Source organism: Urocitellus parryii, chromosome 11, assembly GCF_045843805.1.
Source record: "Urocitellus parryii isolate mUroPar1 chromosome 11, mUroPar1.hap1, whole genome shotgun sequence".
In the NCBI taxonomy this organism is placed as follows: domain Eukaryota; kingdom Metazoa; phylum Chordata; class Mammalia; order Rodentia; family Sciuridae; genus Urocitellus; species Urocitellus parryii.
The window spans coordinates 73,700,457-73,720,739 of NC_135541.1; the positions used below are offsets into that span (position 1 = coordinate 73,700,457).

Consider the following 20,283-nt stretch of genomic DNA (forward strand, 5'->3'; position numbering starts at 1 on the left):
AGTATTTTTGGGGGGGGAGGGCGGGGAGTGAGGGTATTGTGAATGGAATTTTCCTGATTGCTCTTTCAGTTGATTTGTCATTGGTGTATAGGAATGCAATTGATTTATGGGTGTTAATTTTATATCCTGCTACTTTGCTGAATTTGTTTGAGTTATACAAGTTTTCTAGTGGAGCTTTTTGGGTCTTGTAAATATAAAATCACGTCATTGGCAAATAGGGATAATTTGAGCTCTTGTTCTAGTTTTTAAAAAAAATTTTTTTAAGTTGTCAGTGAACATTTTATTTATTTATATGAAGTACTGAGAATCAAACCCAGTGTTTCACACATGCTTAGGCAAGTGTTCTACCACTTAGCTACAGTCCCAGGCCCCTTTTCTAGTTTTTAGAGGGAATGCTTTTAATTTTTCTACATTTGGAATGATACTGGCTTTGGGTTTAATATATATAGCTTTTACAATGTTGAGGTAAGTTCCTACTATCCCTAGTTTTCCCAGTGTTTTGAGCATGAATGTATGCTGGATTTTATCAAGTGCTTTTTTTGGATATATTAAGATAATCATGTGATTCTTGTCTTTAAGTCTATTCATGTAATGAATTATGTTTATTGATTGCCCTATGTTGAACCAACCTTGTATTCCTGAGATAAGCCTCACTTGATTGGGTGCACTATCTTTTTTTTTTTTTTTTTTTTTTTGCACTATCTTTTTAATACGTTCTTGAATGCAATTTGCCAGTCCTTTATTATGATTTTTTTTTGCATTTGTTTTCATCAGGGATATTGGTCTGAAGTTTCCTTTTTTTAAAAAATATATTTTTAGTTGTCAATGGATTTTTATTTTTTAATTTATTTATATGTGGTGCTGAGAATTAAACCCAGCGCCTCATATATGCTAGGCAAGCGCTGTACCACTGAACCACCACCCCAGCCCTCTAAAGTTTCCTTTTCTTGATGAGTCTTTGTCTGGTTTTGGTACTAGCTTCATAGGATGAGTTTGGAAGGGTTCCCTCCTTTTTTATGGCATAATTTGAGGAGTATTAGTGTAAGTTCTTCTTTGAATGTCTGGTAGAACTCTGCTGAGAATCCGTCTGGTTCCAGGCTTTTCTTTCTTGTTAGTAGTTTGATGATGTCCTCAATTTTATTTCTTGAAATTGACCTGTTTATAATTTCTGTGTTCTTATTCAATTTGGGTAGGTCATATGTTTCTAGAAATTTGTCGATATCTTCAAGATTTTCTATTTTATTTGAGTATAAATTTTCAAAATAGTTTCTGATTATCAGCCTTCAGTAGTGTCGGTTGTGATATTTTCTTTTTCATCATGAATTTTAGTGATTTGGATTTTTTCTCTTTTTTAGGTTGGCTAAGGGGTTATCAATTTTTATTACTTTTTCAAAGAACAAGTTTTTGTTTCTGTGTGTGTGTGTGTGTGTGTGTGTGTGTGTGTGTGTGTGTGTGTTTGGAGGAGGGTACCGGGGACTGAACTTAGGACCACTCAGCCACATCCCCAGCCTTTTTTTGTATTTTACTTAGAGACAGAGTCTCATTGAATTGTTTAGTGCCTTTCAGTTGCTGAAGCTAGCTTTGAACTTGTGGTCCTTCTGCCTCAGCCTCCCGAGCTGCTGGGATTACAGGGGTGCACTACCATGCCTGGCTGTGTGGTTGATTTTTAAATTTTTTTTGTAGTTATTGTTTCGTTGATTTAGGCTCTGATTTTAATTATTTCCCATCTTCTGCTTTTTGTGTTGATCTTTTTTTAGGGCTTTGAAATGTAATGTTATGTTAATTTGGTGACTTTCAGTTGTTTTAATGAATGAGCTCAATGCAGTGAACTTTCCTCTTAGAACTGCCTTTATAGTGCCCCAGAGATTTTGATGTTTTGTTGCTATTCTCATTTACCTCTTAAGTATGTTTTGATTTTATCCCTGATTTCTTCTGCTATGCATTGGTCATGCAGTAGCCTATTATTTAGCCTCTATGTGTTAGAGTGGCTTCTATATTTTATCATTGATTTCTAATTTCATTCCATTATGATCTGATAGAATACAAGGTATTATCTCTTTTTTGTGTCTGCAATGAGTTGATTTGTGGCCTGAGATATGGTCTATTTTAGAGAATGATCCATGTGCTTCTGAGAAGAAAGTGTATTTAGTCATTGATGGATGAAATATTCTATAAGTCCAAATGAATTGTATTTTTTAGTTTTATAGCTTTTTAGTTTTTGTTTGGAGGATCTATCCAGTGATGAGCAAGGCATATTAAAGTTACCCAAGATTATTGTGTTTTTGGTCTGTTTGATTCTTGAAATTGATGAGAGTTTGTTTGTATGTAGATGCTCCATTGTTTGGGGCATAAATATTTGATTATTATATCTTGTTGATATTAAAAACAATGATACGTTTTTACCCATCTTTTTACCTTCAGTCTCTGGATATCTTTGCCCATGAGATGAATATCTTGGAGACAGCATATTATTGGGCCTTGTGTGTGTGTGTTTTTTTTTTTTTTTTTTGAGAGAAAGAGAGAGAGAATTTTTAAAATATTTTTCAGTTTTCGGTAGACACAACATCTTTATTTTATTTTTATGTAGTGCTGAGGATCAAACCCAGCACCCCACACATGCCAAGTGAGTGCGTTACCGCTTGAGCCACAACCCCAGCCCTTGGGCGTTGTTTTTTAATTCCAAACTGCCAGCCTTTGTCTTTTGATTGATGAGTTTAGCCCATTTACATTCAGTGTTACTGTTGAGATTTTTATTTCCTGTCATTTTGATTTATTTATGGTTTTTAATTTGAGTTAGTTAATCCTTTGGTTGACTATTATTTTAATGTAGTTCTTCCTTTTGCTAGTTTTTACTTTTATTTTTCATTTTTTTCTTCATGAAATGTCATGTTGAATATGTTTTATAGTACATGCTTTCTAATTGTGAATTCTTTTAACTTTTGTTTATCATGGAAGGTTTTTATTTCATTGTCAATTCTGAAGCTTAATATTGCTGGGTATAGTATTTTGGTTGGCATCCATTTTTTTTTTTTTCCAGAGCATGGTATTATTGTATTCTAAGACCTCCTTACTTTGAGTGTCTGCTTCAAGAAATCAGTTGAGATCCAGATTGATTTCTCTGTAAATGTGAACTGTCATTTTTCTGTGGTTGCCTTTAAAATTCTGTCCTTGGTCTGTATGGTAGGCATTCTGTAGCAATGTGTCTTGGTGTCAATCTGTTGTGATTTTGTATATCTGGAGTACTATGTGCCTCTTGTATTTGATTTTCCATCTCATTCTTCAGGTTTGGGAAAGTTTCAGATAATATTTCATTGAAAAAATCATGTATTCGGGCTGGAGATGTGGCTCAGCGGTAGCGCGCTCGCCTGGCATGCGTGCGGCCCGGGTTCGATCCTCAGCACCACATACCAACAAAGATGTTGTGTCCGCTGAGAACTAAAAAATAAATATTAAAAAAAAAAAGAAAAAATCATGTATTCCTTTGGTTTGTATCTCTGAGCCTTCATCTATAATGATAAATCTTATATTTGGTCTTTTCATGGTATCCCATATATCTTGGAAGTTCTGTGCATGGTTTCTTAATGACTTTTCTCTGTACTCAATATTATTTTCAGCATTATATATTTTGTCTTCATTGCCTGAAACTCTTGTCTTCTAAGTGGTCTAGTCTGCTGGTGATGCTTTCCAATGAAGATTTAATTTGGTTTATTGAATCCTTCATTTTGAGGATTTCTGACTAATTTTATTGAAGTATTCTTTCACTTCTTATATTTTCTCTGATTTCATTTCTTACATCAACATTTAACTTGTAGATCAGTTTAACCATGAACTTTATGAATTCTATTTCTGATATTCCTTCACTGTGGTGTCGATGGAGGATGTTGTTCAGGTATTCTGTATTGTTTGGGACGGTTTGTTTTGCTGCTTATTCATATTGTTTGTCTATCCATCTATCTGGATGAATCTGAAGCTGCAGAGTTTCTGCCTTTCGAGTTCACAGTGGCCCTTTGGTTACTGGTACGTCACACAGATTGGGGAGGAGCTCATTGATAGCAACAATATCTGCAAACAGTATATAACAGTAGACAGGTATTTAGTTCCTCTTTTGATATCTACAGTGTTAATTGGTACAATATGCAGAAATAGTAGGATCAGCAATTTCCACCAGTAAAAAGAGTATATAATCATGAATTATGTCTTGAATGAAATCAAACAATAAGTGCTATGACTTCTGCCATATTAATTATAGCTGTGACATTGGTGCTAGGGTCAGACGTTATGTCTATCAATTAGTATTAAGAGTTATGAAGGATAGAATTGACTACCGAGTCAAGAAGAAGACATGGGAAGGTAGAAAAGCATTTGCAATTTCAAAGGATGAATGGGGCAAAGTCATTCGTGACTTAGGATATGTTGTTAATGAGAAAGAGGAAGAAAAATAAAAGTAAAAATATAAGGGAGGAGAGAGAATGGAACTTGGCTGTCAGGAATAGTAAAAAGAGAGAGGGAGAATAGGAAAATAGAGGAGTGCAAAGACTATACCAAAAAATAAAAAATAAAAATGTGCTAATCAGAAACTCTAACCCTCAAAATACATAGCATGGGAAAACAACACCTTGGAAAAAAAAGAGGCTAGAAATAAATAGAAACAGACAGACATGTATATGTATAGGTGTCCTTGAATTGGTCAGTATGCATTCAAATAAAATAAAAGCCAAATATAAAGTACCAAAAACATAAAGCAAAGAAAACAACAAGAACAGAAAGAAAAGGAGGAGGGGGTCTTGGTGAAAAGTTAATAAATTAAGGAGTCTCTCCCACTATGGTAGACATAATAGTCAGTGAGCTTATGTGTTTGCTCTGTGTGCCCAACTGATTATCTTTTCCTTTCTTCTTGAGGTATGAACTGAGTGTGGAAGTATGAGCTGTGTTGATTAATGCTCTGAGGTGCAGGTGGCAAAGATATTCTCCCATTCTATAGGCTCTCTCTTCATGTTCTTGATTGGTTCCTTTGTTGTGAAGAAGCCTAGCTCCATTTCTCTTTTTTCTTTTTTTTTAAACCACATTTTGAGACATGGTCTCATTAAGTTGCTTAGGGGGTCATGGATTTGCTGAGGCTGGCCTTGAACTTGTGATCCTTCTGTCTCAGCCTTCTAAGCCACAGGGATTACAGATGTATGTAGTTGCACCCGGCACAGTACACTTTTGAATGATGTTTGGATGATAGATGAAATTAGGGGAGAAATTTTAAGAATTTTTTGAAGTTATAGAACATACCAGAACCTCTGTGACACCATAAAGGCAGGTTCTAAGAAGAATGTTTATAGCTATGAATGCCTACATAGGAAAATCAGAAAGCTATCTCAAGTAAACAGTCCAATAATGCATCTTGAGACCCTTGAAAAACAAGAACAAACTACTTCCGAAACCCATAAAAGGAAGGAAACGAGTTCAGAGCCCAAATCAATGAAATTTGAGAATTAAAAAAAAAAGTACACATGCTCAATGAAATTGGTTCTTTAAAGATTAAACAAAATCTATAAGCCCTTAGCCTAACTAATCAAGTAGAAGAGAGAAACTCAAATAAATAAAAATAGAGATGAAAAAAGAGAAATCACCACAGACACCACAGAAACCCAGAACATCATAAGAGATTATTTTGAAAATTTATACACCAATAAATTGAAAAGTTCTGTGAGATAGACACATTTCTAAATATCTATGAATTGCCAAAGTTGAATCAAGAAGATATAGCAAACTTAGACTAATAATTCTCAATGAGATAGAAGCAATAATAAAAAGCTTTCCAACAAAGAAAGCGAGGACCAGGTGGATTCTCAGCTGAATTCTGCCAGACCTTTAAGTTATTCCATGAAATAGAAAGGGATGATCACTTCCAAATTCATTCTTTGAAGCCAGTATCACCCTCATAGCAAAACCAGATAGAGACACATGACAGAATATTACAGACCAACATCCATGAATGTGGATGCAAAAATCCTTAATAAAATATTAGCAAATCATATTCAACAGTATATTAAGAAGATTATACAGCATGACCAAGTGTGTTTTATCCCAGGGATGTAAGGGTGGTTTAACATATGCAAATCAATACATATAATTCATTATATAAATAGGATAATGACAAAAATCACTTGGTCATCAAAATAGATGCAGAGAAAGCCTTCAACAAAATTTAGTGCCCATTTATGATAAAAATAATGAAAAATAGTGATCAAAGGAAATTACTTGAACATCATAAAGGCCATGTATTGTAAACCCAAAGCCAACATCATAGGGAATGGAGAAAAACTGGAAGCATTTTCTTTAAAATTTGGAAAAAGACAATGATGTCTACTCTTACCATTCCTATATAAGATAGTACTAGATATTCCAGTTAGAGCAATTAATAGGAAAGGAAGAAACCAAATTATCACTGTTTGCAGTGATACCGTATGATCCCCTACTTAAAATTTACTGCTGGTTGTAATAAATTCAGCAGAGTAGTAGGTTACAAAATCAGCATACAGAAGTCAATAGCTTTCTAACTGGGCACAGTGGCACAAGACTGCAATCCCTGTGGCCGGGGAGGCTGAGGCAGGAGGATCATAAGTTCAAAGCCAACTTCAGCAAATGTGTGGCACTAAGGAACTCAGTGAGACCCTGTCTCTAAATAAAAATACAAAACAGGGCTGGGGATATGGCTCAGCGGCCAAGTGTCCCTGAGTTCAATCCCCAGTACAAAAAAATCAATAGCTTTCTTATATACAAATAATGAATCTCCTAAGAAAGAAAAGTCTCATTCACAGAAAAATCCTTGGAATAAATCTAACCAAGGAGATGAAAGATCTGTACAATGAAAACTATAGAACATTGAAGAAAGAAATTGGAGACAAGAAATAGAAAGACCCACCCATGATCACAGTTGGACAGGGTTAGTATTGTTTAAATACCATACTACCCAAAGCATTGTACAGATCCAATGCAACCCCTATCAAAATACCAATAACATTCTTTTCAGAATTGGAAAAAAAAAGTCATAAAATTTATTTAGAAGAATAAAAGACCCAGAATAGCCAAAGCAATTCTAAGCCAAAAAAGCAGTCCTAGAGCCATCACAGTAATTGACTTCAAATTATATTATAGAACTATAGTAATTAAAACTGCATGGTATTGGCATAAAAGTAGACATAGACCAGTGAAACAGAATAGAAGACAGATACAAACACACCCAGGTATAGTCATCTGATCCTTGATGAAGATGCCAAAAACATACTAGAGAAAAGATAGCCTTTTATTAAAATGGTGCTGGGAAGATTGATTATTCATATGTAAAGTGAGGGATCTTGTCTCCTACTGTGTATGAAAGTCAACTCAAAATGGATTAAAGACCTACGGTTTAGACCAGAAACTATGCAACTCTAGAAGAAAACAATAGGGTCAACACTCCAACATATAGGTGCAGGCAACAACTTTCTCTGTTGGACCCCTAAAGCTCAGGAAATAATGCCAAGGGTCTATACGAGAGATAGCAAATTAAAAAGCCCTCTGCACGGCAAAGGAAGCAATTAATAATGTAAATAGAGATCCTATAAGAAAATGTTTGCTTGCTACTCTTCTGACAGAAGTTTTAGGGCCACGAGCAGTGACACGCCTGTAATCCTAGTGGCACAAGAGGCTAAGGCAGGAGGATTGTGAGTTCAAAGCTAGCATGGGCAATTTAGCAAGACCTTTTCTCTAAATTTAAACAAAACAAAAGAGGAGTTAAGTGCCCCAGGGTTCAATCCCTAGTACCACTCCCCCAAAAAAGAGAAGTTATGTATCTAGAATATATAAAGTACTCAAAAAACTTAACACCAATAAAAACAAATAACCCAAATAATAAATGGGCAAATGAAGAACTACAGATGGCTGAGAAATATATGAAAAAATTGTTCAACATTGTTAGCAATTGGATAAATACAAATTCAAAGTACACCGAGATATTCATCTCACACCAGTTAGAATGGCAGCCCTCAAGATTACAAACAATAGGGGCTGGAGTTGTGGCTCAGAGGTAGAATGCTCACCTAGCATGCATGAGGCATCACATAAAAATAAAATAAAGATATTGTGTCCATCTATAACTAAAAAACAATTATTAAAAATTACAAAAAATAATAAGTGCTAGAAAAAATATAGATTTCAAAATTATAAAAAATAGTATATCAATTAACTTATAAATAATCATACATATAATTGAGGCATTTATTTAGTTTGTTTTTTAACATGGGGCTTGTAATAAAAAATTTGAAGTTTTTTTTCTAAAAGATGAAGAAGTGTCGCCTAGAATTTGATGATAAAACTAATGGGAAGAGGAGCCTTTGAAGCAATTTGGAAAAATGAGCAAAGATTGTTTACATTTCAGAGGATTCTCTTTGGAATTTTGTTGAGAATTTTTCAGTTTGAAAGAGAATTCCAATTTATGATGGAACATATCATGCAGACAGAATTTACGCAGCAGTTCATTTTCTTGCTGTATTCAAATCTGATTTAGAAGCCAAATGATAATCAGAAAGTGGCTTGGAAGAATAGAGTAATAATAATAAACTATGATCAGTTGATGAATTATATCTCTGCTGTTTAGATAGACTCCACTTTTAGTAGAATTTAAAATGATATAGTATGGAAAAAGATAAAATGGAAAGGAGATGATGAATTTGTAAGTAGCAAACATGGTTAAACACCAGGCAATTTTTGACATCTTGGAAATATCAAGAGATAATATTGAAATATATTGTAGACTTTTGGTATGTGTATGTAAGAGAGTTCTCCAAGTTATCAGTTAATTTGGAGATTATCCTTAAAGGAAGGGAATTGTTTGTGTCTCTGGCTGCAGATGAAAGAAAATATGTTTGAGGATTGAAAGAGTCTTATAGGACAATGATACTGTACAATATGTTAGTGTCAAGTTTACTGCAGTTTAGAACACTTGACATTGCCACAGTCCTATGAATTGAGTGATGGATGTATACTTTAAGATGCAAAAAAGTTCAAAGACCCTTGAAAAACTTGCCCAACCTGAAACATCCTGTGAATGGCTAATCTTAAAATTTGAACCCAGGTATATATGATTTTATTCAGCTCAACAGTTCTTCATTGAGTGCCTAAGTGGTGCTGAGCATGGTGTTTAGGCCTTGAGAATTCCGAGTTGAATAATAAGTGATTCCTGCCCTCAATATGGCATAGCAAGAACATCAGATAGTAATTTTTGGGATCTTGGGGACCTAGAGAAACCATTTATCCCAGTCAAGAGAGTTTAGGACTGTTTTCTGGAGGGGTGTAATGCCTGAGTTGGATCTCAAAGGAAATAAAAATTAATTGCAAAAAAGATGATTAGGGTAGAGTATTGAAACTGGGGTGAACTGTGTTGGTAAAAAAGCATTTTGGAATAAAGTAGCATGACCTTTTGCTTAGAAACCTATTTGTAGGTCTTTTTTTTAACATTTTTTTTTAAGTTGTAGGTGTACACAATACCTTTATTTTATTTTTATGTGGTGCTGAGGATTGAACCCAGTGCCTCAGGCATGCTAGGTGAGTGCTCTTTCCTCTGAACCACAACCCCAGCCCCTATTTGTAGGCTTAAAGGGTAATGTTTTTCCTTTTATACCTCATTGTTTGTCTGTACAAATATCAGAAGCTGGTTAAAATATTTGTGCATTAAATTCAGACTTTGTCAGTGCATTTTCATTTTCCTTCTGTAGGATCAGTTCGACAGCTTAGACAAGCATACACAATGGGGAATTGACTTCTTGGAAAGATATGCCAAATTTGTTAAAGAGAGGATAGAAATTGAACAGAACTATGCAAAACAATTGAGGTAAGTTAATTTATTTTTCAGTTCTTAGAAATGAAATTGTGTGTTAAGTAGATTAATACTATGTAAATATGGTGTTCCATAGCTTAAATTCAATATTTTTTATCAGAATTAGATTGAATTAGATAATTGGTTTGTTTCAATTTTGATTTAATCAAATCATTGCTCAAGGAATATTGGCTGGCTCAATTGTGAATATTTTCATTGCAAAAAGATATTTAAAATTCTAAAATCAGGGACTGAATACCAGCAGGGGGTGGGGGGAGTGTCCTGGATTTTATTCTGTGTTTTGCATTTTTATTCCTCTGTAACTTTTTGCTTTTATAATGTATCTAAAGCATTGGACATTTCTTCAGAATTTTTGAGACTTGGAAATTGAGTATATGGTGAGCTGAGTTTCTCTTTTCGGGTATATTTTACTGAGGAAAAGTGATTTTGAAATACTTGAATCTAATGTATAAAATATGATATGTCAAGAGCTTTGTAATGTTTTGAACAACCAAAAAAAAAAAAAAAAAGAAAAAGAAAAGAAATGTGTGTTACAAGACAAAGTTTAATTAAAATTTTAGTCTTAAATGCAATTTATCTTAAAATTTTGCTCAAACAGTAAAACCATTAGTGTTAGATCACAATTTAACAGCTTTGCTAGAACTTATTAAATAACAATATTGCTTAAAGTCTGAGGCTAGACTATAGGATTTAACTATAGCGGTTAGAACTCTACAAATTATCAGTGAAAAAAAATTCTAACCTAAACAGGCACACTTGACTAAAGAGTCCAGTAACATTTGATTCAGGGAAAAAATTTATCTCCATCTTTTGGCTCTTGTTTCCTTTAGTCTCAGGGTCTATTTTGTACCATTCTTTCTACTCCCTTAACTTCAGATGTTTTACCTTCAGCTCCTACATTCTAGAGAAGAATGATACCAATGCAAATTGATAATGTATAAAACTTCACTGTGGAATAAGTAATATTGTTTAGGATAATTAGGACCTCAAAGGTTACTTGATGGCCATTGTTTTGCTAGAGTAAGAGGATTCATAAAATCAAATGACAGATTTGTTTACCTCTATTTGTTTTGAGACTGAAAAGAACCATTATCATCTTCACTTACTGCAAAAAGCAGGATTTGATCACTACTTAATTGAAGTGGCAAGAACTGAGTTATGTTATAAAAAATATAATTTTTCAATAAGAAAGTGAATTTATTGTTATGTACAGATGCTATAGATTAGTGATTTGCATCTTTTAAGGAATGCAGCACAGTGACTTTCAATAATAGTGATTCTCAAAAGGCCATGATTCTTGGACAATGTTGAGGTACTTGAGTAAGGAAAAGTTAGGAGCTTTCAGCTCCTATCTGCTCATTCCCTTCCCCCAACATTGAAATTTGTTGCTTTTGATGGATACCTTGTAAATGATTGAATTATCAGCTGCTGTTTATAGTATGTTTTGTCCCAAGGAAAGAGGTTTGCCTTGTTTATTTCCTCCTCTTTAATAGGAAAAATTCTTTTGGTTAACTCCCTTTATTTTTGCTACACAGAGGTTAATTTCATATATATTAGGAAAAAAAGTGCTGCTTAGTTAGGCAATTATTTTTTTTTGCTATGTAATAATTATATTTAGGATGTTAAGGGTTACATTTTAAATATATTGCAAGACTTAATATTTTCAGTTAGTTTTTGGTGCTCCTGAGATTGTTTTCTTCTTTATTCTTGTGTTCTTGTATTTTGATGGCTTTGGTTTAACTTTTTTGATACTGATTGACTTTTGGAATTGGTTTGAGGATGAGAGTAAATAAAGTACATAACTACATTTGGAGACAGACAATTGATCATGTCCATTTTGATTGATGCTAAATGATGACTTCAAGTCATGTAGTATTTTTTTTTTTTTGGTTTACAAAGATATATGAACAACAGAAATTAGTCATTAATATTATCATTGCTATTGTTTTTGCAGTGCCAAGAATGGAACTCAGGCCCTTGTACATGGTAGGGAAACACTCCACCACTAATCTATATACCCAGTCCAATTTTGGGGTTTAGAATACCTTTCTTTATAGAATTGGATCCTATGGAAACTTTTTCATTCAGTTTCCACTAGTCATATTACTCCTTCTTCCTAAGTACATATCTGGATTAGGTGATTTGCTACCTACATAAATTTTACTTCTTAACTCCAGAATATAATCTCTCCACTAAAATAAAAATGTTACAAGGTGAAGGGATTTTGTTGGTTCTGTTCTCTCCTTATTTCAGTGATTGGCACAGGGCAGGCATTTTTCTGGTATTCACAATCTAGTACTTAGTGTATCAGCACTATTCTGAGCATTTACCTTACTTACACCTGTTAACACATTTCATTTTCCTAAAAACCCAATGAGGTTTCAGTACTGTTTTTATAGATTAGGAAACTGAGGTGTACAAAGAGGTTAACAAAGAACTAGCTAGATTCAAATGTGGCTGCTGCATCTCAGCTCTTAATATTGCATTTATTGTCTCACCATAGAGAAAATTAATAGATCTGTGTTGAGAATTATTTTATAACACCAATGTCTAGTATATCTAGATATTTGAAGAGTTATGTTACAGACAATAATTATCTAAAATCTACATAACATATTCTTTCCAACACATCTGTTTATAACGTAACACTTGTAACTGTATAAATTGAACTATATCCTTTACAAATTTAGGTCTGTGTATTTTCCCATAAGGATATGTAAAAAAGCATTAATAATTTAGAAGTCCTTTCTTTCAAGAAAATGCTTTTCTCATTAGTAAAGTTTATTTAAACAAACAGCACTTTCAAGAAGCCCTACTTATTTTCATTTCCTTCTTAAGGGAAAGATTATACATACTTAGGATTTTTAGACTTTATTTAGAAATTATTTTTTTAATTATGATGAGTTAATATAAATACTTTTTACTTTTATTATTTTTAAAACCTGTTAGTAGAGTTAGAGATAGCATAATGTTACTTTAGTTCCTTCTAATTTTTGCCTTTAATATTCTCCTTAACTCTGTTACTATTTTTCTCTTGATGATTTAGTAGATAACTACTTTTTCTAGGTATATTTGAAGTGGACTTCATATAGTTATCATTGGTATGTTTTAGCTGTTGACTTTTTTAAACTTATTTTGTTTTTTGATCATTGATTTCTGTTCCTATTATACTTTTTTGTGTGTCTTGAAGCTCCAATTAATCTCATTTTTTTGTTATACCTAAAAAGATGGCTCTCTTCTTCCCTATCTTAATTATCCACGAGACTACTAACTTAAATTTGCAAGTTAGGTGGAGTGTCACTTTTGTTTTACATAAACTGGTCTCTTATCTAATCTTCACAAGCATTTGATGATTTTTGTCATCATTGTATTTCTAACAAATGAAGAGTCCATGCCTTATCATAGGCATTCATTGGTACACTTTTGTGGAATGATTCATGAACTTTACCATTTTAATGATAAAGAAACTCAGGCTCATCTATCTTGACAAAAATTGCTGCACGTATTTCTGATATTTTAAAATGGTATTTTTAAGATTAAATGATCTAAGCAGAATCTAACATGTAAAACAGAAAGCTCATAATAAAGAAAATAATCACACACATCTATAATCCAAGCTGTTTGAAGGCTGAGGCAGGAATATTGCAAGTTCGAGGCCAGCCTGGGCAACTTAGTGAAATCTTGTCTCAGAATAAAAATTTTAAAAAGGGCTGGGGAAGTAGCTTGGTGTTAGAGCTACTTGCTTAGCATGCATGAGATCCTAGAGGGAAAAAAAGGAAGGAAGAAGTGAAGAAGCTGGGCATGGTGGTGTAGGCCTATAATCCAAAAGACTCAGAATGCTGGGGCTGAAGAATTCCAAGTCCTTCAGCTAAAGTGCTATAAATGCTAAAGCAATTTATCAGACTCTGTCTCAAAATAAAAAGGGCTGGAGGTGTGGCTCTGTGGTAGAGGCCAACTGGGTTTAGACTCCACTGCAGAGGGGTGGAGTGTGGGAGAAAAGAAAAAGAAATTCAAGCCTGTTGTTTGAATATTGTGATAATGAACATTTCAGTAAAGAGGATTTAAAGGCCAAAATCAGGTAAAATATATGTTTTAGTGTCCCCATGTGTATTAATAGGCAAATCAGACAGATTTAGCTGCTTATTAAATTTGTTTTATGCAAATATTTTTGAATATTGGGGTATGAAGGTATTATGTAGTTCTCTTATGACTCTAACATAAGTAAAATAAGTTATTAAGTTGCTGAACAAAGTTTCTCTGAAAAGCATAATACTTTGTTTGTTTTGTCCAGGGATTAAATCCAAGGATGCTTAATCACTGAGCCATATCCTCAGCCCTTTTTTTTTTTTTTATTTTGAGACAGGGTCTCACTAAGTTGGCTTAGGGCCTCATTAAATTGCTGAGGCTGGCCTGAACTTGTGATCCTCCTGTCTCAGCCTTGTAAGCCACTGAGATTGAAAACTATAATACTTAAATCTATGGTGGCAATCTCCTTTCTTAGTTTAAATTGAACAGGTATTTTTTCTTTCTTTCCTATCTTTAACACCTGAAAAATATTCTAAAAGATCTGCAGTTTCCTAAAAACTATACTGTTTTGCCCATTATATGCTAAATAATGTTGAATTGTTTGTTGACTTCATTCTTTATATACTGTGGAGCTGATACTTATACCGATAGCCCACATTCAATGTATTTTATGTACACTGGACTCTGGACATGTTGAAGATAAGGTAGAACTAGGGACTGGCTTGTTTTTTTAAAACAAAACAAAACAAAAAAAACCCAATTTGTGTACCTTTACATCTATTAAAGTTTATTTGATTTTCTTACCTTAGGTCTTTCATGCATGAATATTTAAGTTCTTTTATTTCTTCTAATTATCTGTCTGTTCAGTATCTACCACTGGGAGAGAGATAAAATTGAGAATGAAGCATGTCCCTTTAAACAACATACATAAGAATTTGTTTTAATGTATACTACTTTATGGGATCATGACCTTTTTTCAGTGTGTTTTAAAAATTGTGACAAAATACGTAACATTAAAATTTACTATATTAATTATTTTAAGTGAATAATTCAGTGATATTAAACACATTCACATTGTTGTACAAGCATCACCTCATGTATCTTCTTAACTCTTCTCATCTTGCAAAACTGAAACTCTTCTCATTAATTAATAAATTCCCATTTCTATCTCCCTTAATGATTGACAGACATCATTTTACCTTCTGTCAATTTGACTACTCCAAGTCCCTTATAGAAGTGGAGCCATATAGTATTTGTGTTTTTATAACTGCTTTATTTTATTTAGCATAATGTCCTCAATTATGTATGTTGTACCATATGCTAACATTTTCCATATTGTAGCATTTTTTCTTTTTAAAGGCTAAATAATATTCCATTGTTTATATATATTACATTTTATTTATCCAAATAAATGTTTATCAATTGATGAAAATTTGTGTTGTTTCACCTTTTGGTTATTGTTATTATTGCTTTCTGTGAAGTAAGGTGTATGAATATCTCTTTAAAATCCTGTTTGCAATTTTCGGAGTATCTACCCAGAAGTAGAGCTGTGGGGTTATACAGTAATTCTATATTAATTGTTTCAGAAATTGCTATACAGTTTTTGATAGTAACTGTACCATTTTACATTACCACCAACAGTGTACAAGGACACCAATATTTTCACATCCTTGCCAACAACATTTGTAATTTTCCGTTTTCATAGTAGTTGTCCTGATGGGTATGAAGTGATACCTTATTATGGTTCTTATTTGCATTATCCTAGTGATTAGTGTCATGCCCACCTGCTGCACCACCCCCTTGTTTCCTTGCCTCTGCTCCTTAGATTTTCTCTGTTTAGAATTCCCCTAGGGTTTTCCAGTTCCCCAATTCTTGTTCATCTCTTTAGGCTTAGTCAAAGAATCAGAAATTTTAGTTTTCTTTCTGGGGAAGCCCCTCTGCACATCCCTTTATTGTTCTCACCATGTAATGCTATATAAGTAAGTGTGTGTGTGTGTGTGTGTGTGTGTGTGTGTGTGTGTGTGTATTTATTTCATTTCTCTAGGCCAGTGATTGCTGAACTTTTTATTGCTTATGTGTGAAAAATGAATATGTACCTATACAGTTAATTATAAGTTATATGTGTACTAATGGAGGAATTTTTTAATATTAACAAAGCTTTTTGAAAAAAATACTCATAAGTCTAATAACTTTAAATTTAATCCTGTGTCTTACTTTACAACTAACGAAGTGGTGGGTTTCTTGACGGCAGGAGCTCAATATATGATGATCTGAACTCAGTGTCTTATCTGTTTTTTTTTTTACCTACCCCTGTTTGGGTGTAGGTCTTCCTTTTCTGTCATAGTACCCTTTCTATACCTTTACCATTGCCCTTATCATGCTATATATTGTTATTAGTATAAACCTATTTTCCTTCAAAAGAATATCTTACACATGGGTAAACTTTGATTTCTGATGTACCACAATTGCATAGTACCAATTGTGGAATGAATAAACTGAATTGAATAAGTGGGATGCAGTGGTACAAATCTGAAAGTAATTAAGACAGTGATAACTTTTAGTATTTATTTGAGAAATGTTAGGGCCATTTATTTTTAAAATGCTTATGGTTTAAAGCAGTGCTTCTCAAGTTATTGGTGATAATGGACCAATTTCTTTTTAGTTCCCAATACATTTGTGTTCTTACGCTTATATAAAATACAATAAAAATTAAATACTAGGAAAATGACACAAAAAGAGACATATAAAATATAGGCTCTAACTTTTTATTATTATTGTTATTAGATTCAACAGGCATAAAATTACTCTTCAAAGAATCTGTGTACACTCAATAGCTCATGTACCACATTTTTCGAAACATGGTATAAAGTACTGTGTAATAAATACCTTATCTCATTTAATTCTCATAAATCTATGGAGTAGGTACTGTTGACAACATTTATAGGAAACTAGGGCATAGAGAAATAAATTGCCCAAGATCATATATACACTATGGAAAATAGCCAGGATTCAAATCCACATAGTCCTGTCTGGCTCCAGCGTCCATGTGCTCGTCTGCCTCTGATTTCATAAAGATGAAATAAGGTAGCATTTTAGTTGAGAATGTTGTGAACAGATATAGATGCAAGAAGAGATAGTTACAAGTCACAGTGTAATGAATTATTTTGCCAGTTAAGGGGTCACAGAATGATTTTCATATAAAAGTTTAGTTGTGGAGTTAAGAGTAAACATCTGCTTTTTACCTTAGTGTTGAAATCCCTGATTTGCAAAACAAAAGAGTGATAATGTTTCTTTTCTGTTATTTGATAACATAATCAAATTGTTATTTTTATACTCATATAAAACAGAAATGAGCTTCCTTTCTACAGTTATCAGTATTATAAGAACGAAATGTAAGTAAGATCCCATTATTATGTTTGATAGTAGATGATCATATTACTGGTTTCATTGGTTTGTATCATGAAATTGTGAGACTTCTAAAGTATTTTAATTTCAACAACTATATTGTTTTTAAATTTTTAAAAATCTTCCCCCTATAGAAATCTGGTTAAGAAGTATTGTCCAAAACGGTCATCCAAAGATGAAGAGCCAAGGTAAATCATATACCAGTTAATTAATGCATATTAAAAATAAAAAACAACTTGTTTTTATTATTTATTAAAAATGCTGTTATTATTTTAAAAGTTTGTTAGGGGCTGGGGTTGTTGCTCAGTGGTATAGTGCTTGCCTAACATGCATGAGGCACTGGGTTCATTCCCTGGCACCATATTTAAAAAAAAAAACAAAAACAACCAACTAAATAAACAGCATAAAGGTATTGTGAACATCTACAACTAAAAATATTTTTTAATAAGGTTTTGTTTTAATAAGAAAATCAGTGTTCAAGAAAGGGGAAACTACTGTTTCTCCTATATGGGTAAATACTTTAGTGGGCTTGATCAACAGTTTTCCACTATAGTTTAAGAAGATTTCTAGGTAAACTGAATTAGGGCTCCACTTGAATGATATAGTCTCCAGAAGAGAGAGGAGTTTTTAAAAAAAATTTTTATTTTCCCCCTACCTTATTTTGTAGCTGTCAGCTTTTAGATCCTTCCTTTTACTCTTATAGGTAGTAATACAATTTGGCTTGTTGGTTTAAAGGTAGGAAAGGGATGAGATTTTAAGGGTAATTTTTGAACCCTGAAATTTTTTTTTAGCTTTTTGTCAAAAATGTGGCTACAAAATGTGGAAACAAAAAGATTAGAACTTAACAACTTTGTGTCAAGTTGTCACTTATTAGGATTCTCAGATTTGCTGTTAACAGAGCCCTATCTGAGTAGTCATCTTTCATCAATAAGAGAATATTCCTTCAAAGTAGATGTATGCTTTTTAATAGTGGTTCTCTTTGTTTCTCTCCTTCCCTCCACACACATTCTTACCCTTATTTTTGACCCTTCTACCCCTCTTTGATGCCAACCAAATGGCTCTTCACTTCCATTCAGGATGTGGGCAGGCATACAGGCAGCTGTCTCCAGAGCTGCTAGCAAAGTTGTTCTGTAGATCAGCCATCGAGATGCATTTGAGTGGTATGATTGGCAGGTTCTGTCCTCGAGAGCAAGTGCATCATCTCTGCAACAGGTTCAGCTGCCAAGCCTAGGAATCCAACCAAGTTCATTCCCAAGCTCAGGCCAGTCAGTTGACAACCTAAAGAGATTCCAGTATGCCAAAAGAGTCTGCAGGTAGTATTGTTATTATTTTTTGATCCCAAATATCCCTTTATTTATAAATTAAAGGCTACTTGAAGATATACAAAAATTGTACAACTTGAGCTTAATGCAGGATTCATTCCATATGGAGTTAATTTTAGAACTAGTAACTTCAGTTTAGGTTGAATATGTTAAAATTTATCAAGTGTTAGGCTCAATCTATACCATACAAAAAAACATTTATAGTGCAAGTAAAAATATATTCACCACTTTTAATATGTTTTTGCCAGGTTTACCTCGTGCATAGCCTTTTTTAATATCCTTAATGAGTTAAATGACTATGCAGGACAGCGAGAGGTAGTAGCAGAAGAAATGGCGCACCGAGTTTATGGTGAATTAATGAGATATGCTCACGATCTGAAAACTGAAAGAAAGATGGTAATTATTTTTATCCAATTATAATAGTTTTATGAAATATTTTCACAGAAATGTTTTGTTTTTCAAAAAACCCGTTTTCAGCATAAACTGATTTTCTGTTAAATTTCTTGTAGCTAAAAATTTTTGCAAGTTATTCTTGCTCATTTATGATCCTTTTGGAATTAAGACTAAGATTTAGCAAATGATAGTCCATGGAAAAAAATTAGCCTACCATCTATTTTTGTTTTCTAGTTTCTACAAGCTAAGAATGGTTTTTGTATCTTCAGATGGTTAATAAAGAATTAGAATAAATATTTTGTAGCATCTGAAAACTTCATCACATTTAAATTTTAGCATTCATAAAGTTTCATTGGAATAGACTAATTCATAATTCAAATTGTCTGTGGCCACTTTTGTACACATTGGCAGAGTTAAGTATTTTAGAAGATACCATGTGGCTTGGAAACCTAAAATATTGTCTGACTTTTTATAGAAAACCTTTGTCCACTCCTATTGAAGACAATCATTATTTTTCTAGATATTATGTATATTTTAAAGGTTGTATTTAAGTGTTGAAATAATATCCTATAAAGTACATTTTAGAGACTTTTTCTTTACTCTCTTCATAAGTCTTGATAAAGTTATGTAATTAGTACCTTGGGGGGAAATAAAGTTAAAAAGCCTTTTGGGCACAATGGAATTTATTTGGTATTTAAGAGTAATTATTTTTGCTTGTTTTCTTTGTTTTTTTGGTGTGTTTATAATCTTTAGCATCTCCAAGAAGGACGAAAAGCTCAGCAATACCTTGACATGTGTTGGAAACAGATGGATAATGTGAGTTTCAGTGTTTTAATTGTTAAAATTTTGTAGACTAGATTACCCCTAATGTCTGTTAGATTTTTACATCTATTTGAGTTTAATATTTCTCAATGTATCACTCATAATTTGATGTTTATTTTGTTGAACAGTAGCCAATAAAGTATAAACGAGGATGTGAGATCATTTTGTCTTTTTTTCCTATATGTGATTCTATGTTTTGTATAAACTCTAATCTTCATATCATTGTAAATATTTTGGGATATTTGCCTGGACTTTGTGTATTTACTAAAAAATATTAATAAAGGTAGAAGAAGTAGAGAAGTAGTGCTAGATCTCAGAAGACCAGTTGACTGAGACTGAGGGAACCAAGACTCTGGTTCCACCTTTTTTTCTTTTTAGCACAGTTTCTTCCCGATTGCCTTCAGCAATCTCTTAACTTATTTTTAACATATGAAAAAATGAAGAGAGTAA

At 33.0% G+C, this 20,283-nt stretch overlaps 1 protein-coding gene across 3 annotated transcripts in view; it reads left to right on the forward strand.

Moving 5' to 3' along the window:
• The window catches only part of Fnbp1l (formin binding protein 1 like), a 110,108-nt gene that overhangs the window by 52,327 nt on the left and 37,498 nt on the right, over positions 1-20,283 (forward strand). For all 3 annotated transcript variants that reach the window (XM_077791030.1, XM_077791029.1, XM_026403092.2), the window contains exons 2-5: positions 9,744-9,859; positions 17,431-17,484; positions 18,867-19,014; positions 19,765-19,827. In XM_077791030.1, the coding sequence (XP_077647156.1) occupies positions 9,744-9,859; positions 17,431-17,484; positions 18,867-19,014; positions 19,765-19,827 (381 nt within the window). The remainder of the gene's footprint in view (positions 1-9,743; positions 9,860-17,430; positions 17,485-18,866; positions 19,015-19,764; positions 19,828-20,283) is intronic.